Source organism: Capra hircus, chromosome 3 (assembly GCF_001704415.2).
Source record: "Capra hircus breed San Clemente chromosome 3, ASM170441v1, whole genome shotgun sequence".
NCBI classification, from domain to species: Eukaryota; Metazoa; Chordata; class Mammalia; order Artiodactyla; family Bovidae; genus Capra; species Capra hircus.
The window spans coordinates 107,498,998-107,523,060 of record NC_030810.1 but is presented as its reverse complement, the minus strand read 5'-3'; the positions used below and the strand labels follow the sequence as shown (position 1 = coordinate 107,523,060).

The 24,063-nt window shown below is 41.9% G+C and overlaps 1 protein-coding gene across 1 annotated transcript in view; it reads left to right on the top strand.

Annotated features, from left to right (window-relative positions):
* The window catches only part of LOC102186680 (CD5 antigen-like), a 54,422-nt gene continuing 40,944 nt past the window's right edge, over positions 10,586 to 24,063 (top strand). The window contains exons 1-2 of the mRNA XM_018046337.1: positions 10,586 to 10,734; positions 17,797 to 17,823. Coding sequence (XP_017901826.1) covers positions 10,707 to 10,734; positions 17,797 to 17,823 — 55 coding nt within the window. The 5' untranslated portion in view covers positions 10,586 to 10,706. The remainder of the gene's footprint in view (positions 10,735 to 17,796; positions 17,824 to 24,063) is intronic.

Genomic DNA, 24,063 nt, shown 5'->3' with positions numbered 1-24,063 from the left:
TTTTTTTTTTTTTGCTTTTTTTTCTAACTTTTTTTTTGATTGTTAAGTCTTCTATTTCTCCTCTAATTTTTATTTCTATAACCTATTATTACTATATTTTTTTTGTTTGTTTTTTAAAAAGACTTTTTTTTTTTTTTAAGGCAAACACCATATACAGTCTTTGGATGGTTGTTGATGGCTTTTTTTTTTTGATTGTTTGTTTGTTTGTTTGTTTTTTAATAATTCTTTTTCTTTCCTTTTTTTTTTCTTTCTTTCTTCCTTTTTCCTTCTGCTTCTCTCTAATATTGTATCTTTGAAAATCCAACCTCTACTCTAGATTTTTAATCTTTGCTCTTAGGTTTTTGTGGTCAATTTTGTACATTTAAAAACCCAAACTTCACTATCCCAGTTTACCTGAGAGCGAGATTACTGGCTTAACCACTCTCTCCTCCTCTGGACTCTCCTTTTTCTCCACCAGGTGGCCTCTGTCTCCTTTCTCCCCCATCTCTCCTCTATCCAACTCTGTGAATCTCTGTGTGTTCCAGACGGTGGAGAACACCTAAGGAACAGGTTACTGGCAGGATTTGCCTCTCTCCTACTCATTCCTCTCTCTGATCCTCCTGGTCACCTCTGTCTACTTCCTCCCTCTCCTCTTCCCCGTATAACTCTGTAAATACCTCTGAGCGGTCCAGACTATAGAGTGCACATAAGGAAGTGACTACTGGCTAGCTTGCTCTCTTCTCTTTTGATCTCACCACATCTCATTCCAGTTACCTCTAACTACCCCCTCCATCTTCTCTTCTCCTTATAACTCAGTGAACCTCTCTGAGTGTCCCTGAATGTGGAGAAACTTTTCATCTTTAACCTAGATGTTTTATCATCAGTGCTATATAGATGGAGAAGTCTAGAGGCTACTGTAAAAATAAAACTGAAAACCAGAAGCTGGAGGCTTAAATCCAAAGCCTGAAAACATTAAAGAACTCTTGAATTCAGGGAACATTAAGCAATAGGAGCCCATCTAATGCCTTCATACCTACACCGAAACCAAGCTCCACCCAAGGGCCAACAAATTCCAAAACAAGACATACCACGCAAATTCTCCAGCAACACAGGAACACTCCCCTGAGCTTCAATATACAGGCAGCTCAAAATTATCCCAAAACCTTTGATGTCTCGTAACCCATTACGGGTCACTCCATTGCACTCCAGAGAGAAGAAACCCAGCTCCACCCACCAAAACTCCAACACAAGCCTCCCTAACCAGGAAACCTTGACAAGCCACTGATAGAGCCCCACCCAAAGTGAGGAAGCTCCATAATAAAGAGAACTCCACAAATTACCAGAGTATAAAAAGGCCACCCCAAACGCAGCAATATAACCAAGATGAAGAGACAGAGGAATACACAGCAGGTAAAGGAACAGGAGAGTTGCCCACCAAACCAAACAAAAGTGGAAGAAGTAGGGAATCTACCGGAGAAGGAATTCCGAATATTGATAGTGAAAATGATCCAAAATCTTGAAATCAAAATGGAATCACAGATAAATAGGCTAGAGACAAGGATTGAGAAGATGCAAGAAAGGTTTAACAAGGACCTAGAAGAAATAAAAAAGAGTCAAAATATAATGAATAATGCAATAAATGAGATCAGAAACACTCTGGAGGCAACAATTAGTAGAATAACGGAGGCAGAAGATAGGATTAGTGAAATAGAAGATAGAATGGTAGAAATAAATGAATCAGAGAGGAAACAAGAAAAACGAATTAAAAGAAATGAGGACAATCTCAGAGACCTCCAGGACAATATGAAACGCTCCAACATTCGAATTATAGGAGTCCCAGAAGAAGAAGACAGAAAGAAAGATCATGAGAAAATCCTTGAGGAGATAATAGTTGAAAACTTCCCTAAAATGGGGAAGGAAATAATCACCCAAGTCCAAGAAACACAGAGAGTTCCAAATAGGATAAACCCAAGGCGAAACACCCCAAGACACATATTAATCAAATTAACAAAGATCAAACACAAAGAACAAATATTAAAAGCAGCAAGGGAAAAACAACAAATAACACACAAGGGGATTCCCATTAGGATAACAGCTGATCTTTCAATAGAAACTCTTCAGGCCAGGAGGGAATGGCAAGACATACTTAAAGTGATGAAAGACAATAACCTACAACCCAGATTACTGTACCCAGCAAGGATCTCATTCAAATACGAAGGAGAAACCAAAAGCTTTACAGACAAGCAAAAGCTGAGAGAATTCAGCACCACCAAACCAGCTCTCCAACAAATTCTAAAGGATATTCTCTAGACAGGAAACACGAAAAGGGTGTATATACCCGAACCCAAAACAATAAAGTAAATGGTAACGGGATCATACTTATCAATAATTACCTTAAACGTAAATGGGTTGAACGCCCCAACCAAAAGACAAAGACTGGCCGAATAGATACAAAAACAAGACCCCTCTATATGCTGCTTACAAGAGACCCACCTCAAAACAAGGGACACATACAGACTGAAAGTGAAGGGCTGGAAAAAGATATACCACGCAAATAGAGACCAAAAGAAAGCAGGAGTGGCAATACTCATATCCGATAAAATAGACTTTAAAACAAAGGCTGTGAAAAGAGACAAAGAAGGCCACTACATAATGATCAAAGGAACAATCCAAGAAGAAGATATAACAATTATAAATATATATGCCCCCAATATAGGAGCACCGCAATATGTAAGACAAATGCTAACAAGAATGAAAGGGGAAATCAACAATAACACAATAATAGTGGGAGACTTTAATACCCCACTCACACCTATGGACAGATCAACTAAACAGAAAATTAACAAAGAAACGCAAACTTTAAATGATACAGTAGATCAGTTAGACCTAATTGATATCTATAGGACATTTCACCCCAAAACAATGAATTTCACTTTTTTTTCAAGTGCTCATGGAACCTTCTCCAGGATAGATCACATCCTGGGCCATAAATCTAAACTTGATAAATTCAAAAAAATCGAAATCATTCCAAGCATCTTTTCTGACCATAATGCATTAAGATTAGATCTCAATTACAGGAGAAAAACTATTAAAAATTCCAACATATGGAGGTTGAACAACACACTTCTGAATAACCAACAAATCACAGAAGAAATCAAAAAAGAAATCAAAATATGCATAGAAACTAATGAAAATGAAAACACAACAACCCAAAACCTGTGGGACACTATAAAAGCAGTGCTAAGAGGAAAGTTCATAGCAATACAGGCATACCTCAAGAAACAAGAAAAAAGTCAAATAAATAACCTAACTCTGCAACTAAAGCAACTAGAAAAGGAAGAGTTGGAGCACCCCAGAGTTAGTAGAAGGAAAGAAATCTTAAAAATTAGGGCAGAAATAAATGCAAAAGAAACAAAAGAGACCATAGCAAAAATCAACAAAGCCAAAAGCTGGTTCTTTGAAAGGATAAATAAAATTGACAAACCATTAGCCAGACTCATCAAGAAGCAAAGAGAGAAAAATCAAATCAATAAAATTAGAAATGAAAATGGAGAGATCACAACAGACAACACAGAAATACAAAGGATCATAAGAGACTACTATCAGCAGTTGTATGCCAATAAAATGGACAACGTGGAAGAAATGGAGAAATTCTTAGAAAAGTACAATTTTCCAAAACTGAACCAGGAAGAAATAGAAAATCTTAACAGACCCATCACAAGCACAGAAATTGAAACGGTAATCAGAAATCTTCCAGCAAACAAAAACCCAGGTCCAGACGGCTTCACAGCTGAATTCTACCAAAAATTTCGAGAAGAGCTAACACCTATCCTCCTCAAACTCTTCCAGAAAATTGCAGAGGAAGGTAAACTTCCAAACTCATTCTATGAGGCCACCATCACCCTAATACCAAAACCTGACAAAGATGTCACAAAAAAGGAAAACTACAGGCCAATATCACTGATGAACATAGATGCAAAAATCCTCAACAAAATTCTAGCAATCAGAATCCAACAACACATTAAAAAGATCATACACCATGACCAAGTGGGCTTTATCCCAGGGATGCAAGGATTCTTCAATATCCGCAAATCAATCAATGTAATTCACCACATTAACAAATTGAAAAATAAAAGCCATATGATTATCTCAGTAGATGCAGAGAAGGCCTTTGACAAAATTCAACACCCATTTATGATAAAAACTCTCCAGAAAGCAGGAATAGAAGGAACATACCTCAACATAATAAAAGCTATCTATGACAAACCCATAGCAAACATTATCCTCAATGGTGAAAAATTGAAAGCATTTCCCCTAAAGTCAGGAACAAGACAAGGGTGTCCACTTTCACCGCTACTATTCAACATAGTTCTGGAAGTTTTGGCCACAGCAATCAGAGCAGAAAAAGAAATAAAAGGAATCCAAATTGGAAAAGAAGAAATAAAACTCTCACTGTTGGTAGATGACATGATCCTCTACATGGAAAACCCTAAAGACTCCACCAGAAAACTACTAGAGCTAATCAATGAATATAGTAAAGTTGCAGGATATAAAATCAACACACAGAAATCCCTTGCATTCCTATACACGAATAATGAGAAAGTAGAAAAAGAAATTAAGGAAACAATTCCATTCACCATTGCAACGAAAAGAATAAAATACTTAGGAATATATCTACCTAAAGAAACTAAAGACCTATATATAGAAAACTATAAAACACTGATGAAAGAAATCAAAGAGGACACTAATAGATGGAGAAATATACCATGTTCATGGATCGGAAGAATCAATATAGTGAAAATGAGTATACTACCCAAAGCAATTTACAAATTCAATGCAATCCCTGTCAAGCTACCAGCCACATTTTTCACAGAACTAGAACAAATAATTTCAAGATTTGTATGGAAATACAAAAAACCTCGAATAGCCAAAGCAATCTTGAGAAAGAAGAATGGAACTGGAGGAATCAACTTGCCTGACTTCAGGCTCTACTACAAAGCCACAGTCATCAAGACAGTATGGTACTGGCACAAAGACAGACATATAGATCAATGGAACAAAATAGAAAGCCCAGAGATAAATCCACACACATATGGACACCTTATCTTTGACAAAGGAGGCAAGAATATACAATGGAGTAAAGACAATCTCTTTAACAAGTGGTGCTGGGAAAACTGGTCAACCACTTGTAAAAGAATGAAACTAGATCACTTTCTAACACCGTACACAAAAATAAACTCAAAATGAATTAAAGATCTAAATGTAAGATTAGAAACTATAAAACTCCTAGAGGAGAACATAGGCAAAACACTCTCAGACATAAATCACAGCAGGATCCTCTATGATCCACCTCCCAGAATTCTGGAAATAAAAGCAAAAATAAACAAATGGGATCTAATTAAAATTAAAAGCTTCTGCACAACAAAGGAAAATATAAGCAAGGTGAAAAGACACCCTTCTGAATGGGAGAAAATAATAGCAAATGAAGCAACTGACAAACAACTAATCTCAAAAATATACAAGCAACTTCTGCAGCTCAATTCCAGAAAAATAAACGACCCAATCAAAAAATGGGCCAAAGAACTAAATAGACATTTCTCCAAAGAAGACATACAGATGGCTAACAAACACATGAAAAGATGCTCAACATCACTCATTATTAGAGAAATGCAAATCAAAACCACAATGAGGTACCACTTCACACCAGTCAGAATGGCTGCGATCCAAAAATCTGCAAGCAATAAATGCTGGAGAGGGTGTGGAGAAAAGGGAACCCTCCTACACTGTTGGTGGGAATGCAAACTAGTACAGCCACTATGGAGAACAGTGTGGAGATTCCTTAAAAAATTGCAAATAGAACTACCTTATGACCCAGCAATCCCATTGCCGGTCATACACACTGAGGAAACCAGAATTGAAAGAGACACATGTACCCCAATGTTCATCGCAGCACTGTTTATAATAGCCAGGACATGGAAACAACCTAGATGTCCATCAGCAGATGAATGGATAAGAAAGCTGTGGTACATATACACAATGGAGTATTACTCAGCCGTTAAAAAGAATTCATTTGAATCAGTTCTGATGAGATGGATGAAACTGGAGCCAATTATACAGAGTGAAGTAAGCCAGAAAGAAAAACACCAATACAGTATACTAACACATATATATGGAATTTAGGAAGATGGCAATGACGACCCTGTAGGCAAGACAGGAAAAAAAAGACACAGATGTGTATAACGGACTTTTGGACTCAGAGGGAGAGGGAGAGGGTGGGATGATTTGGGCGAATGGGAATTCTAACATGTATACTGTCATGTAAGAATTGAACTGCCAGTCCATGTCTGACGTAGGGTGCAGCATGCTTGGGGCTGGTACATGGGGATGACCCAGAGAGATGTTGTGGGGAGGGAAGTGGGAGGGGGGTTCATGTTTGGGAACGCATGTAAGAATTAAAGATTTTAAAATTAAAAAAAAAAATCTAAAACAGTGTACCAAATGTAGCTTGGTGGCAAGCTGCTTAGCAATGTATAAAGGTTAGGAACCATAGGATGAATGTCACTCACCCATTTGTTGACTTCTCGCAGGTCTTGAACCAGTCTAAAATCAGTTCCCCCAGGCTTCTATATGGGAAGCAGGGGAGTGTTCCATGGGGACTGGCACTTTCTCAAGACCCCAGCGTCTATGAGGCATTGTATGTGAGGAGTAATTCCTTGCTGAGCCTCTTGACTCATGGGATACTGCCGCACTCTCACCGGTGTGGCACTGGCTTTCAGTTCCACAATAATAGGGGGCCTCTATTTTGCCAGTCCCATTCCTGCTGTTTCAGCCCAGGCCTGAGGGTATCTCCGAACCCATGGCTGTACTTTGGGACTTATTGTCGCTGGGGCCTCTGGCAAGTACCGTCTGTATTCATCCTTTAATGCCAGAGACAAGACCTGAAGAGGATGCCCGGTTCCATCTAAAACTGACACTTGCCCGTGGTCGAAATGAATTTGGACATTTACTTTAGACAGTAAATCTCTTCCCAGCAAGGGCGCTGGACACTCAGGTATCACCAGAAAGGAATGGGTCACTTGGTGGGTCCCCAAGTTCACATGCCGTTTTGTAGTCCATCCATATCGCTTAGTCCCGGTTGCTCCCTGCACCCAGCTACTTTTCTTAGACATGGGTCCATCTCTTTGGTTTAAGACTGAGTATTGAGCTCCTGTATCCACCATGAAGCCAACCGGTTTCCCCTCCACATTTATAGTTACCCAGGACTCGGGGAGGGGCGTCGAGCCCTGACCCCCCTAGTCGCTATCCTCACCCGCGTAGAGGATATGACTGTCAGGAGAGGGAGTCTCGTTCTTGGGATTTTTGGGCCCCTCTTTTAGGTTTTCCTTGGGGCATTTATCTTTCCAATGTCCAATCTCCTTACAAAACGCACATTGTTTTTTTCCAAGCTTGCGCCTTGCAGGTTTTTCCTCAGTCTTTGAGTCTAGCTTTTTCCCTTTTTGGAACCTATTTTTGTTTTCAATTCTGGCGAAAAATATCTGAGCCAGCTCTTGTTGGTTCTTACGGTTTTATTCAGCTCTAAATTCTCATTCTTCCCTTCTAATGCGGTCCTCTCTCTCCTCTGGGGTCTCTCTATGATTGAAAACTCTCTCTGCTGCCCTCACTAGATCTTGCAGGGACTGGTCACCCAGCCTCTCTATCTTTTGTAAATTTCTCCTAATATTGGGGGCTGCCTGAGTCACAAATGCTAGCATAACTGCTGCTCGAGACTCATCTGCCTGTGGGTCCATAGGAGTATACGGTCTAAAAGCTTCCATTATCCTTTCAAGGAAGGCTGCCGGGCTCTCATTTGGCTCTTGCCTCACTGAATTTACCTTGGCCAAATTAGTTGGCTTTCTGGCGGCCGCTCTAAGGCCAGCCATGAAAGTCTGACGGTACACTCGGAGACGCTCCCTACCTTCAGCACGTTCGAAGTCCCAATTGGGTCGCACCAAGGGGAACCCCTCTTCAATGAGGTGAGGCTGTATTGTGGGCCTCCTGTCCACCCCTGGCACATTTTTCCGGGCTTCTGACAGGATCCGTTCACGCTCTTCTGTAGTAAAAAGTACCTGTAACAGTTGCTGACAATCATCCCAAGTGGGATTGTGAGTAAAGAGGATAGATTCTAAAAGATCAATAAGACCCTGCAGTTTCTCAGAGAAAGAGGGAGCTTGAGTCTTCCGATTGTACAAATCACTAGTGGCAAAGGGCCAATACTGATATGTCCGTTCCCCACCCTCTCTGGCTGGCCCCACCCGGACCGGAAACTCGTGAACAGTGGAGGAGGGAATTTCCGGGCCTTCTTCTTCCGCTGTGCTGGTCATTTCCCTTGCTCTTCCCCGAGTTCCCTGGGCGGGGACCCCTTCTCTAGGAGGAGCTGAGGGCTCGGCCCTCCTCCGGGCTTCTCCCGATGAAACTTGTGGAACCTGTGGAAGCAAGGGTGTACGGGGGTGGGAACAACTCGGTTTCCAGGTCAATCAGATTAGGATATGGAGAAGAAGATTCCTGGAACACCGGCTTAGGTCATTTTCATCCTGTTTTTCTTCTTTTTCTTCAGAAGCTTTCATGACTAGCACCTGTGGGTTTAGTGAGGTTGGAGTCGGGGAAGAGGGACAGGGAGGTTTAGGAGGTTTAGAAGGAGTGAGAACAAAGGGTTTAAGCCATTCCGGCGGGTTTCTCACTAGATCCTGCCAGACCAGAATTTAGGGAGTCTGGTCTGGGTGCCTGGCAGGACTAGGGGTAAGCACCCTCTCTTTAACTGCCTGGATAATTTGGGGATTGAAGGTTCCCTCTTGTGGCCATCCAACGTCAAAGGTGGGCCACTAGGCAGAACAGAAAGTCACCAATTTGCTCTTCTTCACCAGTAACGAAAGATTCTGAGCTCTAGACTTAAAATCAGAAAAATGGTCAGTCATCAGAGACAGCGGAGTAGAAGTAGATTGCCCCATGGGTACAGAGAACATGGACAATGACAACAAGACTCACACAGACAGTGCCGGCACACAGAATCACAAAAACGACACAACAAACAGATTCCAACTCTCAATATTACTTTCAGTCTCCTTTATAGCACTAGAGACCCCTTCTCTACTTGCAAGCGTCTTACCGTCAGGACGTCCTTAGTGTCAGCTGCCCTCCCGGTTCGCTACTGGGGACCCAGCCTTATGCTGGACTTGCCTCTGCACTTTACACCTAGATGCCTCCCCAGTACGATACTGGGCCCCGGACTTAATCTAGGCCTCTGCACTGCTAGCACCGGTGCTCAGAGCTCTCAATTCCTAATGAGGTTATTCCCTTCTACCAGGAGAGCTGTCCTCCCTGGTAGGCCGGAGATCCCGGACGAGCCCCCAAATGTTATGCACCGAGCCCGTATCTCCGAACCGACCGAGAGAGCGAACAAGTCCACCGTGGTAATGCAAAGGCAAGAAGGGAATCTTTTGTTTCTAGTGCGCTGGGGCTCAAGCCTCATGCGACACAGCGGAATCAGACGAGAGCCCCGAACAAAGCAGTATGGCGGTTTATATACAGTCAGCTCTTTGTCTCAGTTACACGGTACTTGGCGATACCTGATTGGACAGGCAGAATGAGCTCATGCAACGCCTTCCTTATGCTATCGCATATAGAAATCTTTCCTTATTTGGTTAAGGAATGTTCTTCAAGAAAACAGGAAACATGACTCAGGTCCCCGGTGCTGTTATGCACCTCATTGAGCCGACCACCCTGCCTAACAGAATACAGCTCCCTGTCCTATAATAACTGTTCCTTCTTGACCTGCATACAAGATTCTCAGGAGACCGGTAAGGTGGTCTGGTACTTGCATTTCAGAATTTTCCAGTTTGTTGTGATCCAGACAAAGGTTTTAGCATAGTCAATGAAGCAGAAGTAAATGTTTTTCTGGAACTCCCTGTCCATCATATCTTAGACTTAAGAACAACCTGATTTCGTTATGACAAGAACCTGCTTCCATTCAGTTTCCAAAGATGGGCATAATCCAGGACAAGCACAGAAGAGCAGATCCATATATTAGGCCCTCTACTTAGCACTGGAGAAGCTGGTTTGAGAGAAATAAATCAAGCCATATTTGCAAAGATTGGCACCTTGACTCTGGATTGCCATCCTGACTCTGAATTATGGCAACTTCAAGGGCAACTTTGGAATTGTTCTATGATCTTTGGCCTCTATATTTTCCAGTCACTGCCATCTGCAAGGAAAGAATTGAAATTGGCTAATTAACCCCCACAAACCATACATGAGGACCAAGTATTGCTTGACCTTCTAATGTGAAGTGGCCCTTATTCTTGGTGCTTGCCTTTCCTTGTGTGTGTTGTTTTCCTTGTTTGCATAGTGAGGGGACTAAAGCAGAGCTCGATGGGGCTGGGATTACAGCAGAACCAAAGCACAGCAGCTTGGGGTTTTTTGTTTTGTTTGTTTGTTTTCTTTTGTTTTCATCATCTTTCTGCCAATTCCGGCCACCTCCCTTCCTCTGGGACATGCTGAATTCAGCAAGTCCAGCTCTATCAGTCCTGACCTTTGAGCCCATTGATTTTTGGTTGTCTGATAAATCCTCTACTACAGACAGGACCTGCCTCCTTCCCTCCTCACAGCACACTTGCAACCAAAGCTGCATATTCCTGTTGTGGGGCCTCCTTCCAGCCTTACATTTCAGTTCACTGTCTTCAGCCATCTGGGACATGGCCCTGTTTTTCTTCTTGATCTTTGGTGAGTATTTCTGCTCCTTTGGGTCCAGGCTTCAGAGTACTCTGGAACTTTGATTGGGGGAAGCCTTTCCTTGCCCATCTGGTACAGATCTAGGTATCTTTCAAGGAAAGTCTCTACTCTCCTTTCTCTATATCTGGTAATTATTCTAAATCCCCAAAGCCACTTAATCTATACTCAGTTTATAATCCACCTTGATTACCAGAAAACTTTCTATTTCCCTATATTCACGCTATCAATTCAGTAATAATTTATACTATTGCTTTTTCACACAAATTTTCCTAAACGCACTATTTATAATAAGACAAATAAATGGACCATGGGTAACAGCAAGAAAGGAAGTAGAACTGCAGGACAAACACCTTTCATTGATCATATTGATTCTTCTCAAATGTATTTCATGTGTTTCCCTAGATTTTCCCAGTTTCTTATTGCTCAGATTAATTTAGAGTAAATTGAAATTTTGGAATCAAAGAGATCTGGATTTCAATTTTTGCTCTTTGATTTCTTAGCTATCTGAATTTTAAAGTTATCATAGCCCTCCAAAATCTCATTCTCATATCTATGAAGTAATGTTATGTTCCTCAGAGGTTTGTTAAGAGCCTTTCCACAAGATAAAAGAGCCTGCTAGGTCCCTTCCCTAATCAGTCACATCCATTTTAACTTTCTTGATGATCCGGTATACCACTGAAACCTATCGGTCTCTCAGTTGGGCATTTGTGTGTTCTATGCACAGTGCTGGTCACATTTCTAAACACCCATACACCCCTTATGTTACCTAGCAGATAGTACCCCACCTCCTCTTGTGAAGTTACTATTGAATCTCAGGCTTATCTTCAGTTGCATCTCCTTCATGAAGTCTTTCTGACCTGTGATACACATGGTGATCAACCCCACTACAGAGTTCTCAAGTCACCTTTGGGCTATGTCACTTTCACACCTATCAGGCTCATCACATTCAGTTTCCTTTGCATATATACATGGTTTGTGTTCTTTATTAGACTTGTAAGGTGCTATTCATGATATAACCTTGAGTTTTAGGCAATTGCAGACAAAGTCTTTTTGAGTCATGTTGCAAAGCAAATATTTGGAAGAAAATATTCCAGGACAAGTCAATGAAATACATGGATTTGCCTAAAAAGCTCTAGGCTGGAAGTCCAATCATATTAACTCCTTCAGAAAGATCCTATAAGATGGGGGTGGTATTGGGGGATGAGTTTTGCAGTTCAAAATACTGGGTTTCAGAGACCACTGATAGTCACAGGACTCTCTCGATAGCATTTGCTGTTGTTTAGTAGCTAAGTCGTGTCTGTCTCTTTGTGACACCCTGGACTGCAGCATGTCAGACTTCCCTGTCCTTCACCATCTCTCAAAGTTTGCATTAGGCTGGAGCCTAATGAGTAGATGAGTCTGATTACACAGAGATCTTGTAGGAAGAAACTCTGATCATTCAAAGATGTGCTGATACTTAAGCCTGGAAGTTTGGAAATTAGCCTAGAACTGCTTTCTGAACTCTTAACCAGGTTCAGCAAACCACAGCCTGGAAACTAAGAATGGATATTACATTTTTAAACTGTGGGAAAAGTGAAAGGAATAATATTTTGTGACACATGAGAATGACATGAAATCTAAATTGAATTGTTCATAAACAAAGGTTTATTGGAACACAGCCAGGCTTATTCATTTACATGTATATGGTTGCATTGACAGAGCTGATTGGTTATAACAGAGACTGTATAGCCCATGAAGCCTAAAATGTTTGCTATTTGGCCTTTCACACAAAAGTTTGTTGACCATTGTCTGAATGCAGTGTCAGTGAACACAAAAAATGCTGCCATTTTCTTCTATGTGAAAGGTTGCTGCTATGAACAGCACCCTGTGAATGATGCTGGGATTCTTGGCCTATGGAGGAGAGACATTCAACCTGTGGCCAGTGATGAGGCTGGGTTGCCAGAGCTTTTTGTGTAATCAAGTTTTATTAAAGTATAAAAGAGATAGAGAAAGCTTCTGACATAGACATCAGAGGGGGCAGAAAGAATATCCCCTTGATAGTTTTGAGCAAGGAGTTATATAACTATTATCAAGCTGCTTATTAAAGAGAGAGAGAGAGAAAAAAAAGTCTCAAAGCTGAGAGTGACACCAGGCCCTTCTCCGAGAACATGCATTTTGAGATAGCCTTGACACAAGGTGAGTCATCCCAGGCCATAGAACAACTGACATGAATCTTGAAGAAAGGCAGATTTCCAAGCAAATGCATAGTTTCATTAACATAGCTCAAGAGAACACTTCCATGAGTAAAACACACTGATGTGTTGAGCTATTACGTGTTCTGAGACAGGCAAATCGACTTGAAGAAAGGTAAATACGGTAAATACATTAACATAGCGTAAGGAAAACATTTCCATAAGAAAAATGCTTTGGTTAGCTCAAGATTTGAAAAGAGTTAAGTACAGGTGGAACCAGGTGTTGTCACGGCAACACAGAATTTTAAAAGAACTCTCCTTTTAATTTTGTATCAATTCAGTTCAGTCACTCAGTTGTGTCTGACACTTTGCGACCCCATGACTGCAACACGCCAGGCCTCCCTGTCCGTCACCAACTCCTGGAGTTCACTCAAACTCACGTCCATCGAGTCAGTGATGTCATCCAGGCATCTCATCCTCTGTCATCCCCTTTTCCTCCTGCCAACAACCATCCCAGCATCAGGGTCTTTTCCAATGAGTCAACTCTTCGCATGAGGTGGCCAAAGTACTGGAGTTTCAGCTTTAGCATCATTCCTTCCAAAGAAATCCCAGGGCTGATCTCCTTCAGAATGGGCTGGTTGGATCTCCTTGCAGTCGAAGGGACTCTCAAAAGTCTTCTCCAGCACCACAGTTCAAAAGCATCAATTCTTCGGCTCTCAGCTTTCTTCACAGTCCAACTCTCACATCCATACATGACCACTGGTAAAACCATAGCCTTGACTAGATGGACCTTAGTCGGCAAAGTAATGTCTCTGCTTTTGAATATGCTATCTAGTTTGGTCATAACTTATCTTCCAAGGAGTAAGCGTCTTTTAATTTCATGGCTGCAGTCACCATCTGCAGTGATTTTTGGAGCCCCAGAAATAAAGTCTGACACTGTTTGAACTGTTTCCCCATCTATTTCCCATGAAGTGATGGGACCAAATGCCATGATCTTCGTTTTCTGAATGTAGAGCTTTAAGCCAACTTTTCCACTCTCCTCTTTCAGTTTCATCAAGAGGCTTTTTAGTTCCTCTTCATTTTGTTTCCTAGGGGTGGTGTCATCTGCATATCTGAGGTTATTGGTATTTCTCCCAGCAATCTTGATTTCAGCTTGTGCTTCTTCCAGCCCAGCGTTTCTTATGATGTACTCTGCATATAAGTTAAATAAGCAGGGTGACAGTATATAGCCTTGACATACTCCTTTTCCTACTTGAAACCAGTCTGTTGTCCCATGTCCAGTTCTAACTGTTGCTTCCTGACCTGCATATAGGTTTCTCAAGAGGCAGGTCAGGTGGTCTGATGTTCCCATCTCTTTCAGAATTTTCCATGGTTTCTTGTGATCCACACAGTCAAAGGCTTTGGCATAGTCAATAAGGCAGTTTTTTCTGGAACTCTCTTGCTTTTCCCATGATCCAGCGGATGTTGGCAATTTGATCTCTGGTTCCTCTGCCTTTTCTAAAACCAACTGGAACATCTCGAAGTTCATGGTTCATGTATTGCTGAAGCCTGGCTTGAAGAATTTTGAGCATTAGTTTACTAGCATGTGAGATGAGTGCAGTTGTGCCATAGTTTGAGCATTCTTTGGCATTGCCTTTCTTTGGGATTGGAATGAAAACTGACCTTTTCCAGTCCTGTGGCCACTGCTGAATTTTCCAAATTTGCTGGCATATTGAGTGCAGCACTTTGACAGCATCATCCTTCAAGATTTGAAATAGCTCAACTGAAATTCCATCACCTTCATTAACTTTGTTCGTAGTGATGCTTTCCAAGGCCCACTTGACTTCACATTCCAGGATGTCTGGCTCTAGGTGAGCGATCATACCATCGTGATTATCCGGGTCATGAAGATCTTTTTTGTACAGTTCTTCTGTGTATTCTTGCCAGCTCTTCTTAATATCTTCTGCTTCTGTTAGGTCCAGATCATTTGTATCCTTTATCGAGCCCATCTTTGCATGAAATGTTCCCTTGGTATCTCTAATTTTCTTGAAGAGATCTCTAGTCTTTCCCATTCTGTTGTTTTCCTCTATTTCTTTGCACTGATCCCTGAAGGAGGCTTTCTTATCTCTCCTTGCTATTCTTTGGAACTCTGCATTCAGATGCTTATATCTTTCCTTTCCTCCTTTGCTTTTTGCCTCTCTTCTTTTCACAGCTATTTGTAAGGCCTCCCCAGACAGCCATTTTGCTTTTTTGCATTTCTTTTCCATGGGGATGGTCTTGATCCCTGTCTCCTGTACAATGTCACGAATCTCCATCCATAGTTCATCAGGCACTCTATCTATCAGATCTAGGCCCTCAAATCTATTTCTCACTTCCACTGTATAATCATAAGGGATTTGATTTAGGGCATACCTGAATGGTCTAGCGGTTTTCCCTACTTTCTTCAATTTAAGTCTGAATATGGCAATAAGGAGCTCATGATCTGAGCTACAGTGAGCTTCCCATCTTGTTTTTGCTGACTGTATAAAGCTTCTCCATCTTTTGCTGCAAAGAATATAATCAGTCTGATTTCAGTGTTGAGCATCTGGTGATGTCTACATGTAGAGTCTTCTTTTGTGTTGTTGGAAGAGTGTGTTTGCTATGACCAGTGTGTTCTCTTGGGAAAACTCTATTAGCCTTTCCCCTGCTTCTTTCTGTATTCCCAGGCCAAATTTGTCTGTTACTCCAGGTGTTTCTTGACTTCCTACTTCTGCATTCCAGTCCCCTATAATGAAAAGGACAGTTTTTTGGGTGTTAGTTCTAAAAGGTTTTGTAGGTCTTCATAGAACCATTCAACTTCAGCTTCTTCTGCCTTACTGGTTGGGGCATAGGCTTGGATTACTGTGATATTGAGTGGTTTGCCTTGGAAACAAACAGAGATCATTCTGTCGTTTTTGAGATTGCATCCAAGTACTGCATTTTGGACTCTTTGGTTGACCATGATGGCTACTCCATTTCTTCTAAGGGATTCCTGCCCGCAGTAGTAGATATAATGGTCATCTGAGTTAAATTCACCCATTCCAGTCCATTTTAGTTCACTGATTCCTAGAATGTCAACGTTCACTCTTGCCATCTCCTGTTTGACCACTTCCAATTTGCCTTGATTGATGGACCTAACATTCCAGGTTTCTATGCCTTGCTTCTATTACCAGTCACCTGCACAGTTGGGTATTGTTTTTGCTTTGGCTCCATCTCTTCATTCTTTCTGGAGTGATTTCTCCACTGATCTCCAGTAGCATATTCGGCACCTAGTGACCTGGGGAGCCCCTCTTTCAGTATCCTATCATTTTGCCTTTTCGTACTGTTCATGGGGTTCTCAAGGCAAGAATACTGAAGTGGTTTGCCATTCCCTTCTCCAGAGGACCACATTCTGTCAGACCTCTCCACCATGACCGCCAGTCTTGGGTGGCCCCATAGGGCATGGCTTAGTTTCATTGAGTTCAACAGGCTGTGGTCCTAGTGTGATTAGATTGATTAGTTTTCTGTGAGTATGGTTTCAGTGTGTCTGCCCTCTGATGCCCTCTTGCAACACCTACCGTCTAATTGGGTTTCTCTTACCTTGGGTGTGGGGTATCTCTTCACGGCTGCTCCAGCAAAGTGCAGCTGCTGCTCCTTGGATGAGGGGTATCTCCTCACCGCCCCTTCCTGACCTTGAACATGGAGTAGCTCCTCTAGGGCCTCCTGCGCCTGTGCAGCCACTGCTCCTTGGGTGTGGGGTTGCTCCTCTCGGCTGCCACCCCTGACCACAGGAGTGGGGTAGAGAAGGAAAAAAAAAAAAAAAAATTTGACACTTGCCGTTTGTTTCTTCCACTTGCGGGCCCCTAGCCTTCCTTCCTGTTACCCTCTCATATGCTTTTGAAGACATCTTTATCCTCCCCAACCGTGCATCTGTTGTGGAATCTGGAGTCACAAAACACACCTCAGAGAACACTCAAGATAGTGGAGTATGGTTTATTATGCCAGCAGGTCCAAGGGGAATCAGTTCCCAACAAGGACCCTGATGTTTCTGAGACACCCAGTTTTGTAGCCACCTCTCCAACCCCCCACTATGTGACTGGTTATATGATAGCAACCTGTTTGTTGTATATGACTGAGTTTTACAACAAATAGGTGCTAGAAGAACAAACTATGGTTAAGGGTGGTGGTGGTGGTGGGGGGCAATGATTATACATCAAGGGGGGTATCTCCATGGTTAATCTAACAGGGGAAGCCTGACCTCAACTACAATCTCCATTTGTCATCTGTAGGGAGGGAAGTCTCCAGCAGACCTGGTTTTCACTAGCAACAGTTTTCTCACTATTGGACAGGTTCAGTCCCAGCTCACATCCAGTCTTTAAGATGGATGACAGGCTTCAAGATGAGAGTCTCTCTTGCTTCTCTCACACTGGCCCCAATACATCTTCCCAGAAACCTCCAACATGTTTTCCTGTTGGACTCAGATCACCACACTTCTAGTTTAGGTGGTCATCACCGATCAATCTAATAGATTAAAATAGAAAATCAAATATATCCATGCCGGGGGGGAGCCAACATCAGATGGAAAGGGAACATGATAGGTTTAGTTAGCAATGGCAGAGTGGGCCTTTTTGGCTCTTAGTCAGCATCCATGTGTTATTTTAGGCTGGTCATTCTAGGAGGAGAAGGAGGAGAAGGAGGAGAAGGAGGAGAAGGAGGAGAAGGAGGAGAAGGAGGAGAAGGAGAAGATCTCAACAAGGTCTAACCTTGGAGGCTGTGTAATTACCTCTCTGTCCCACAAAGTTCAACAAAACTTTCTAGAGAGTTGTGTTTTTGAACAAAGTCTTGGCAATAGACTACTTGATCTCATTCACTTCTCTCTCTCTTTCTCTCTTTTTTATTTGCTCAGCCTTTTGCACCGGACCTGGAATTTTAGGTAAGATTTTTTGGGGTCCTAAGAGGGTGGACTTTCAGCTCTGGAGAGTGGAAATTTTGATTTCCCAGGGCCAGGGAGAGAGGTTGTGGTTCAAAGGAGCCCCAGTAGATTTTCTTTCTGGTTTCACAAGCCACCAGTCTTATATGGGTAGATTTCCACTTCCAAACTTAGAGAAAGTTTGAGTGGTTTATACTGCAAAGGGATTCCTCTCCATTTGGCCTGTGTGACCCAAGACACTAGCCCAGCTCTAGCTCCATCGTCTAACAAAGCAGATGGCTTTCTTTCAGGCTCAGAAGACACCTCACCTCCTGGGAAATAAACTTTCTTCTGCCCTTCTATATTCTACTACTTCCTGGTCCCTCTGCCAACTTTAATGTTATCATTGAACTAGAAATGCACCAACCTCTGTGCACCTCATGGCTTCATCAGCAGAGTGCAGGCTGGATATCAGTGGTCACTGGCCAGCTCTTCAAGGGGTCTTTCAGCAGAGCACAAACGGTTCAACTGAGGAGAGAATGGAGAGGCACAAAGAGAATTAGTCTGTGGAAGAGGAAGCCTCTGATGGTCCAAAAATCAAGGGGACTGGTTGAGGATTATGAGTTTCTTTGACATTGTCTCTTCAGCCTATTCTTTCTCTTGATAGAGAGGCTTTATGATAGAGGGGCAGCTGCAAACTCTGCTATGAATGTGGAGGGTCTTACACCCTGCTGGGTCAATTTGCTTCCTTAAAGAAATGCTGTTTCTGGGTCCCAGTCCAATGCTCCAGATGACCTGGTTTTTCTTCTCTGGCCTCCAGGGTTATGCCTTGCTGCAAGTGCCACGAGACAGCTGCTCTCTTTATACCCAGGGAGGGAGGACCCACCCCAGGTCCTTGTCTCTCAAGCCCTCACTAATAAAGTAGGCTAAAACACTGTCTAGGACACAACTGCCCTGATGAGCTCCTTTGTTCTTCTCTCTAGCTTTTAAATCTTCTCAACCTTTCCCTTCCCTAGCTGCATTTCTTTGATACTTATTCTCTTTCTCTCTCTAAAACATATTTCTTCTCTCCTACAATGTGATCTAGTCCTCTACTCCATGGAAAAGGAAAACTTATTTAAAACCAGAATTTGAGGGCTTCCCTGGTGGTCCAGCAGTTAAGATGCCATGCTTCCAATGCAGGGTGGTGGATTTGATCCCTGGTTGAGGAAGTAAGATCCCACATGGCATGTGGCATGGCCAAATAAAAAGTAAACTGAAAATTTTATAACTCAAAATAAAATAAAATAGTCTGTGCATGATACTGATATTGAGTATTTGCTAGAGCAAACAATAATGCTTATCCAAACTCTAATCTTAGTTACAATGATCCAGAAGTTATTTCTTGATGGCTTATCTTGAATTGTATATACATGCCTTAAACTTCAGAGTGCAACAATGGGAACTTTTCTTAGTTTTTTATACTTCAATTTTAATTTTTTTCTCTAACCTCCCATCCTCATGTCATTTCCCTGAAGAAAGTATAGAAGATGAGGAGAGAAAAAAGAACAAATGAATAAACCAAATATAAACTTCTCAATGCAGTTTAAAATCAACCAGATCAGACATCTTTCACCCAACTACTTATTCTGTAAATTAATGCCAAGTTATAGGGAGTTTGTGCAGAGTTGAGACAATGTAGGCAGTAGATATTTGGGTCCTGAAAAATTGTATTTCATTCACAGAGGTGTCTGAGTCGTTCCATGCAGCCCATGTTGTCCTATACTGTTCATAGTCTGAAAGACCACTGGCCACATATACAGTAGTTGTCCCTCCAGGTACAACAGAGCTCTCCCTGGAGGCTTGGCAAACTTAGATCTTCTTTATCACTATTCTCTCTGGGGCTGAGAGGACTTGATGGGATTGCTTCAAGCCTATTAAATAGAATCTTCTTGAGGACAGCAGTGCTAGCTATTTTGAACATCACTGCTCTGTGCGTTCATAAAACAGTACTTGGAATGTAGTCTCCGAAATTTGTTTCCTGATAAGCTCTTCCATTTTCTCCCTACACAGTCTTCATCAGTTCAGTTCAGTTCAGTCACTCAGTCGTGTCCGACTCTTTGTGACCCCATGAATTGCAGCACACCAGGCCTCCCTGTCCATCACCAACACCCGGAGTTCACTCAGACTCACGTCCATCGAGTCAGTGATGCCATCCAGCCACCTCATCCTCTGTCGTCCCCTTCTCCTCCTGCCCCCAATCCCTCCCAGCATCAGAGTCTTTTCCAAGGAGTCAACTCTTCTCATGAGGTGGCCAAAGTACTGGAGTTTCAGCTTTAGCATCATTCCTTCCAAAGAACACTCAGGGCTGATCTCCTTCAGAATGGACTAGTCGGATCTCCTTACAGTCCAAGGAACTCTCAAGAGTCTTCTCCAGCACCACAGTTCAAAAGCATCAATTCTTCGGCGCTCAGTCTTCTTCACAGTCCAACTCTCACATCCGTATATGACCACAGGAAAAACCATAGCCTTGACTAGACAGACCTTAGTTGGCAAAGTAATGTCTCTACTCTTGAATATACTATCTAGGTTGGTCATAACTTATCTTCCAAGGAGTAAGCGTCTTTTAAGTTCATGGCTACAATCACCATCTGCAGTGATTTTGGAGCCCCCCTCAAATAAAGTCTGACACTTTTTCCACTGTTTCCCCATCTATTTCCCCAACTATTTCCCATGAAGTGATGAGACCAGATGCCATGATCTTCGTTTTCTGAATGTTGAGCTTTAAGCCAACTTTTTCACTCTCCACTTTCACTTTCATCGAGGCTTTTGAGTTCCTCTTCACTTTCTGCCATAAGGATGGTGTCATCTGCATATCTGAGGTTATTGGTATTTCTCCCGGCAATCTTGATTCCAGCTTGCATCTCTTCCAGTCCAGCTTTTCTCATGATGTACTTTATATATAAGTTAAATAAGCAGGGTGACAGTATACAGTCTTGATGTACTCCTTTTCCTATTTGGAACCAGTCTGTTGTTCCATGTCCAGTTCTAACTGGTGCTAACTGACCTGCATACAGATGTCTCAAGAGGCAGGTCAGGTAGTCAGGTATTTGCCGGGGTCCAGCCCCGGTGGATCCAGGGTGATTCGAAGGTGGGGGGATGGCGTCAGCGTCTTTGGAAAAATACATATTTAATTACAGATATAGAGAGAGATTAGAAACGGATAGTGTAGTAGGAGATAGTGTAGTGGAGAAAAGGAGGCTGAATCCGGATGGGAATTCAGCCAGAGAAACGGGAGCAAGAAAGAAACGGATAGTATAGTAGGAAGATTAGTGGAGAAAAAGAGGCTGAATAGCTTGGATTACGTGGAATAGCATCCATGCTCCAGATGGGAATTCAGCCAGAAAAAAGGGGACAAGAAAGAAGCGACATGGGGGAATTAGTCTTTCTGGAAACTGAATCGATTTCTTTATTTTGGGGTTTGCTTATATATACACGGGGGTCAGCAGTCTCTATGTTTATCAAAATCAGGTGCTTTGCATAAAAAGGTCTTAGGGATTTTATGATCCTTTCTTTCTGATAACTGGAAAACTTATTTCTTCCAAAGGTGTTTTTTCTTAAACCAGGCACCACCCTCCAAATAAAGTTACATTCCTATAGGGTGAGGATGTAGTGAGTTACAATCAAGAAAGGAATTTATTTAACCCAAGGTTAACATGATTAATCTTAAAGGTTAATGCTTATTTCTCCTATATGCTTAAAGGTTAATACTTACTTCTTCCTATATGCTAGTTATATTCATTATAAGGGTAGGGAACATGGAGATTTAGCAGCAAACATCAGCCCAACAAATGAAAATCCTTTCACCAATGCTCCCCTTAAGATCTATTTAGTCTTAAGATAGTGATAAAGTTACATTTTTCCATAGCAAGGACACAGTGATTTATAACAAAGTACAGTGATCTATTACAAAAGAGAAAATCCATTAACTCAAAAAGTTTAGTATTGCTAACATCAAAAACTACTATATTTCCTTTACTATATTCCAAATACATTGATTAATATATTCCCAGGTGCCTAGGGATATGGAGGCCTGGCGGCAATCATTGACTCAACAAGAAGAAAAAGCCCAATGCTAATTAAGACTCTCAAAATACTCCAAAACTCTCTGTGCTGTTTATGGTTGAGAGGTAGTAAACAATCATGTGTGTAGTGGCAGGAGTATGGATAATCCTGTCACACAAGCTAGTCTGTCAGCAGAGAGGTGTGATCTGAGACATCCTTGTCCCACCCAGAGCAGGGAATTAGCAGCAATTATTGACACAAAAAATGAAAAACCCTTCACCAATATAATTCCTAACCAAGCCACTCTACTAATAATTTCTAACTCCCCCAAAGAATTTGCCTTTAGTAAGTCTAAAACATCTCCTGCCTCTCAGATTGGGAGGCTGTAAACAATCACATGTGGCCAGACGAACCTATACAGGCAGGCTAGATAACCTTCAGAGGGGTCCGTAATCTGAAACACTCTTGTCACGCCCAAGAATTTTTATTGCCTTGGAGCTGCACGATTACTCCTTCTCCAAGAAAAACGGTTATGGAGGAGAGCATAAAACAGACTCTGGTTTTGGGGTTAGATGCTCGGGAATAGGGAGTTTCCTGAGGCTTGATCACGCCTTTGCGTATGCCAAGCCTCCTTCCTCATGACCTTTGCCATGGGTGGAGTTCCTCACGCTGGCCCCTGGCAGGTATTCCCATCTCTCTCAGAATTTTCCACAGTTTATTGTGATCCACACAGTAAAAGGATTTGGTATAGTCAATAAAGCAGAAATACATGTTTTTCTGGAACTCTCTTGCTTCTTCCATGATCCAGCAGATGTTGGCAATTTGATCTCTGGTTCCTCTGCCTTTTCTAAAACCAGCTTGAACATCAGGAAGTTCACGATTCACGTATTGCTGAAGCTTGGCTTGGAGAATTTTGAGCATTACTTTACTAGCATGTGAGATGAGTGCAATTGTGCAGTAGTTTGAGCATTCTTTGGCATTGCCTTTCTTTGGGATTGGAATGAAAACTGACCTTTTCCAGTACTGTGGCGACGGCTGAGTTTTCCAAATTTGGTGGCATGGTGAGTGCAGCACTTTGACAGCATCATCTTTCAGGATTTGCTCAACTGGAATCCCATCACCTCCACTAGCTTTGTTCATAGTGATGCTTTCCAAGGCCCACTTAACTTCACATTCCAGGATGTCTGGCTCTAGATGAGTGACCATAGCATCGTGATTATCTTGGTCATGAAGATCATTTTTGTACAGTTTTCTGTGTATTCTTGCCAGCTCTTCTTAATATCTTCTGCTTCTGTTAGGTCCAGACCATTTCTGTCCTTTATTGAGCCCATCTTTGCATGAAATATTCCCTTGGTATCTCTAATTTTCTTGAAGAGATCTCTAGTCTTTCCCATTCTGCTGTTTTCCTCTATTTCTTTGCATTGATCACTGAAGAAGGCTTTCTTATCTCTTCTTGCTATTCTTTGGAACTCTGCATTCAGATGCTTATATTTTTCCTTTTCTCCTTTGTTTTTCACCTCTTTTCTTTTCACAGCTATTTGTAAGGCCTCCCCAGACAGCCATTTTGCTTTTTTTGCATTTCTTTTCCATGGTCTAAGTCTTGGTTTCCTCAGAACTTACCTGGAGACTCTGTGAAGCCCATCTCCCACTCCCAACACATAGAATCTTCTAGACCCAGTTTTAGGGCTCTGAGACTTTGAGGCTCTGACTTTCTCTTACCCAGCACTCTCTGTATTTCTTCTGAGCTAGGTTCTTGGACATGGGAAAATGTTATTGGAAGTATCAAGAATGGTTGGGAGTGGATCATTGATACTGAGAGAGAGAGTCAGGTTGTTTAGCCCAAATTATATCTAGACATCTCCATGCTTTCAGTGCAGGGGAAATAGGTTCAATCTCTGGTCAAAACCCCACAATCTCACAGTGGCTAGAATGAAAACCACATTACAGAAAGTTAATCAGGATGAAAAATGACAGGGTTATGTTCCAGATTAAGGGAGAAGATAAAGCCCCAGAAAAACAACTATGTGAAGTACAGATAGGTAACCTTCCAGTAAAAGAATTCAGAATAATGATAGTGAAGATAATGATAGTAAAGATCATAGGATCTCAGACATAGATTGGAGAAGATGGAAGAGATGTTTACCAAAGGCCTGTAAGAACTAAAAAACCAATGGAGATGAACCACACACTAGAAGGAATCAGTAGCAGAATAACTGAGGC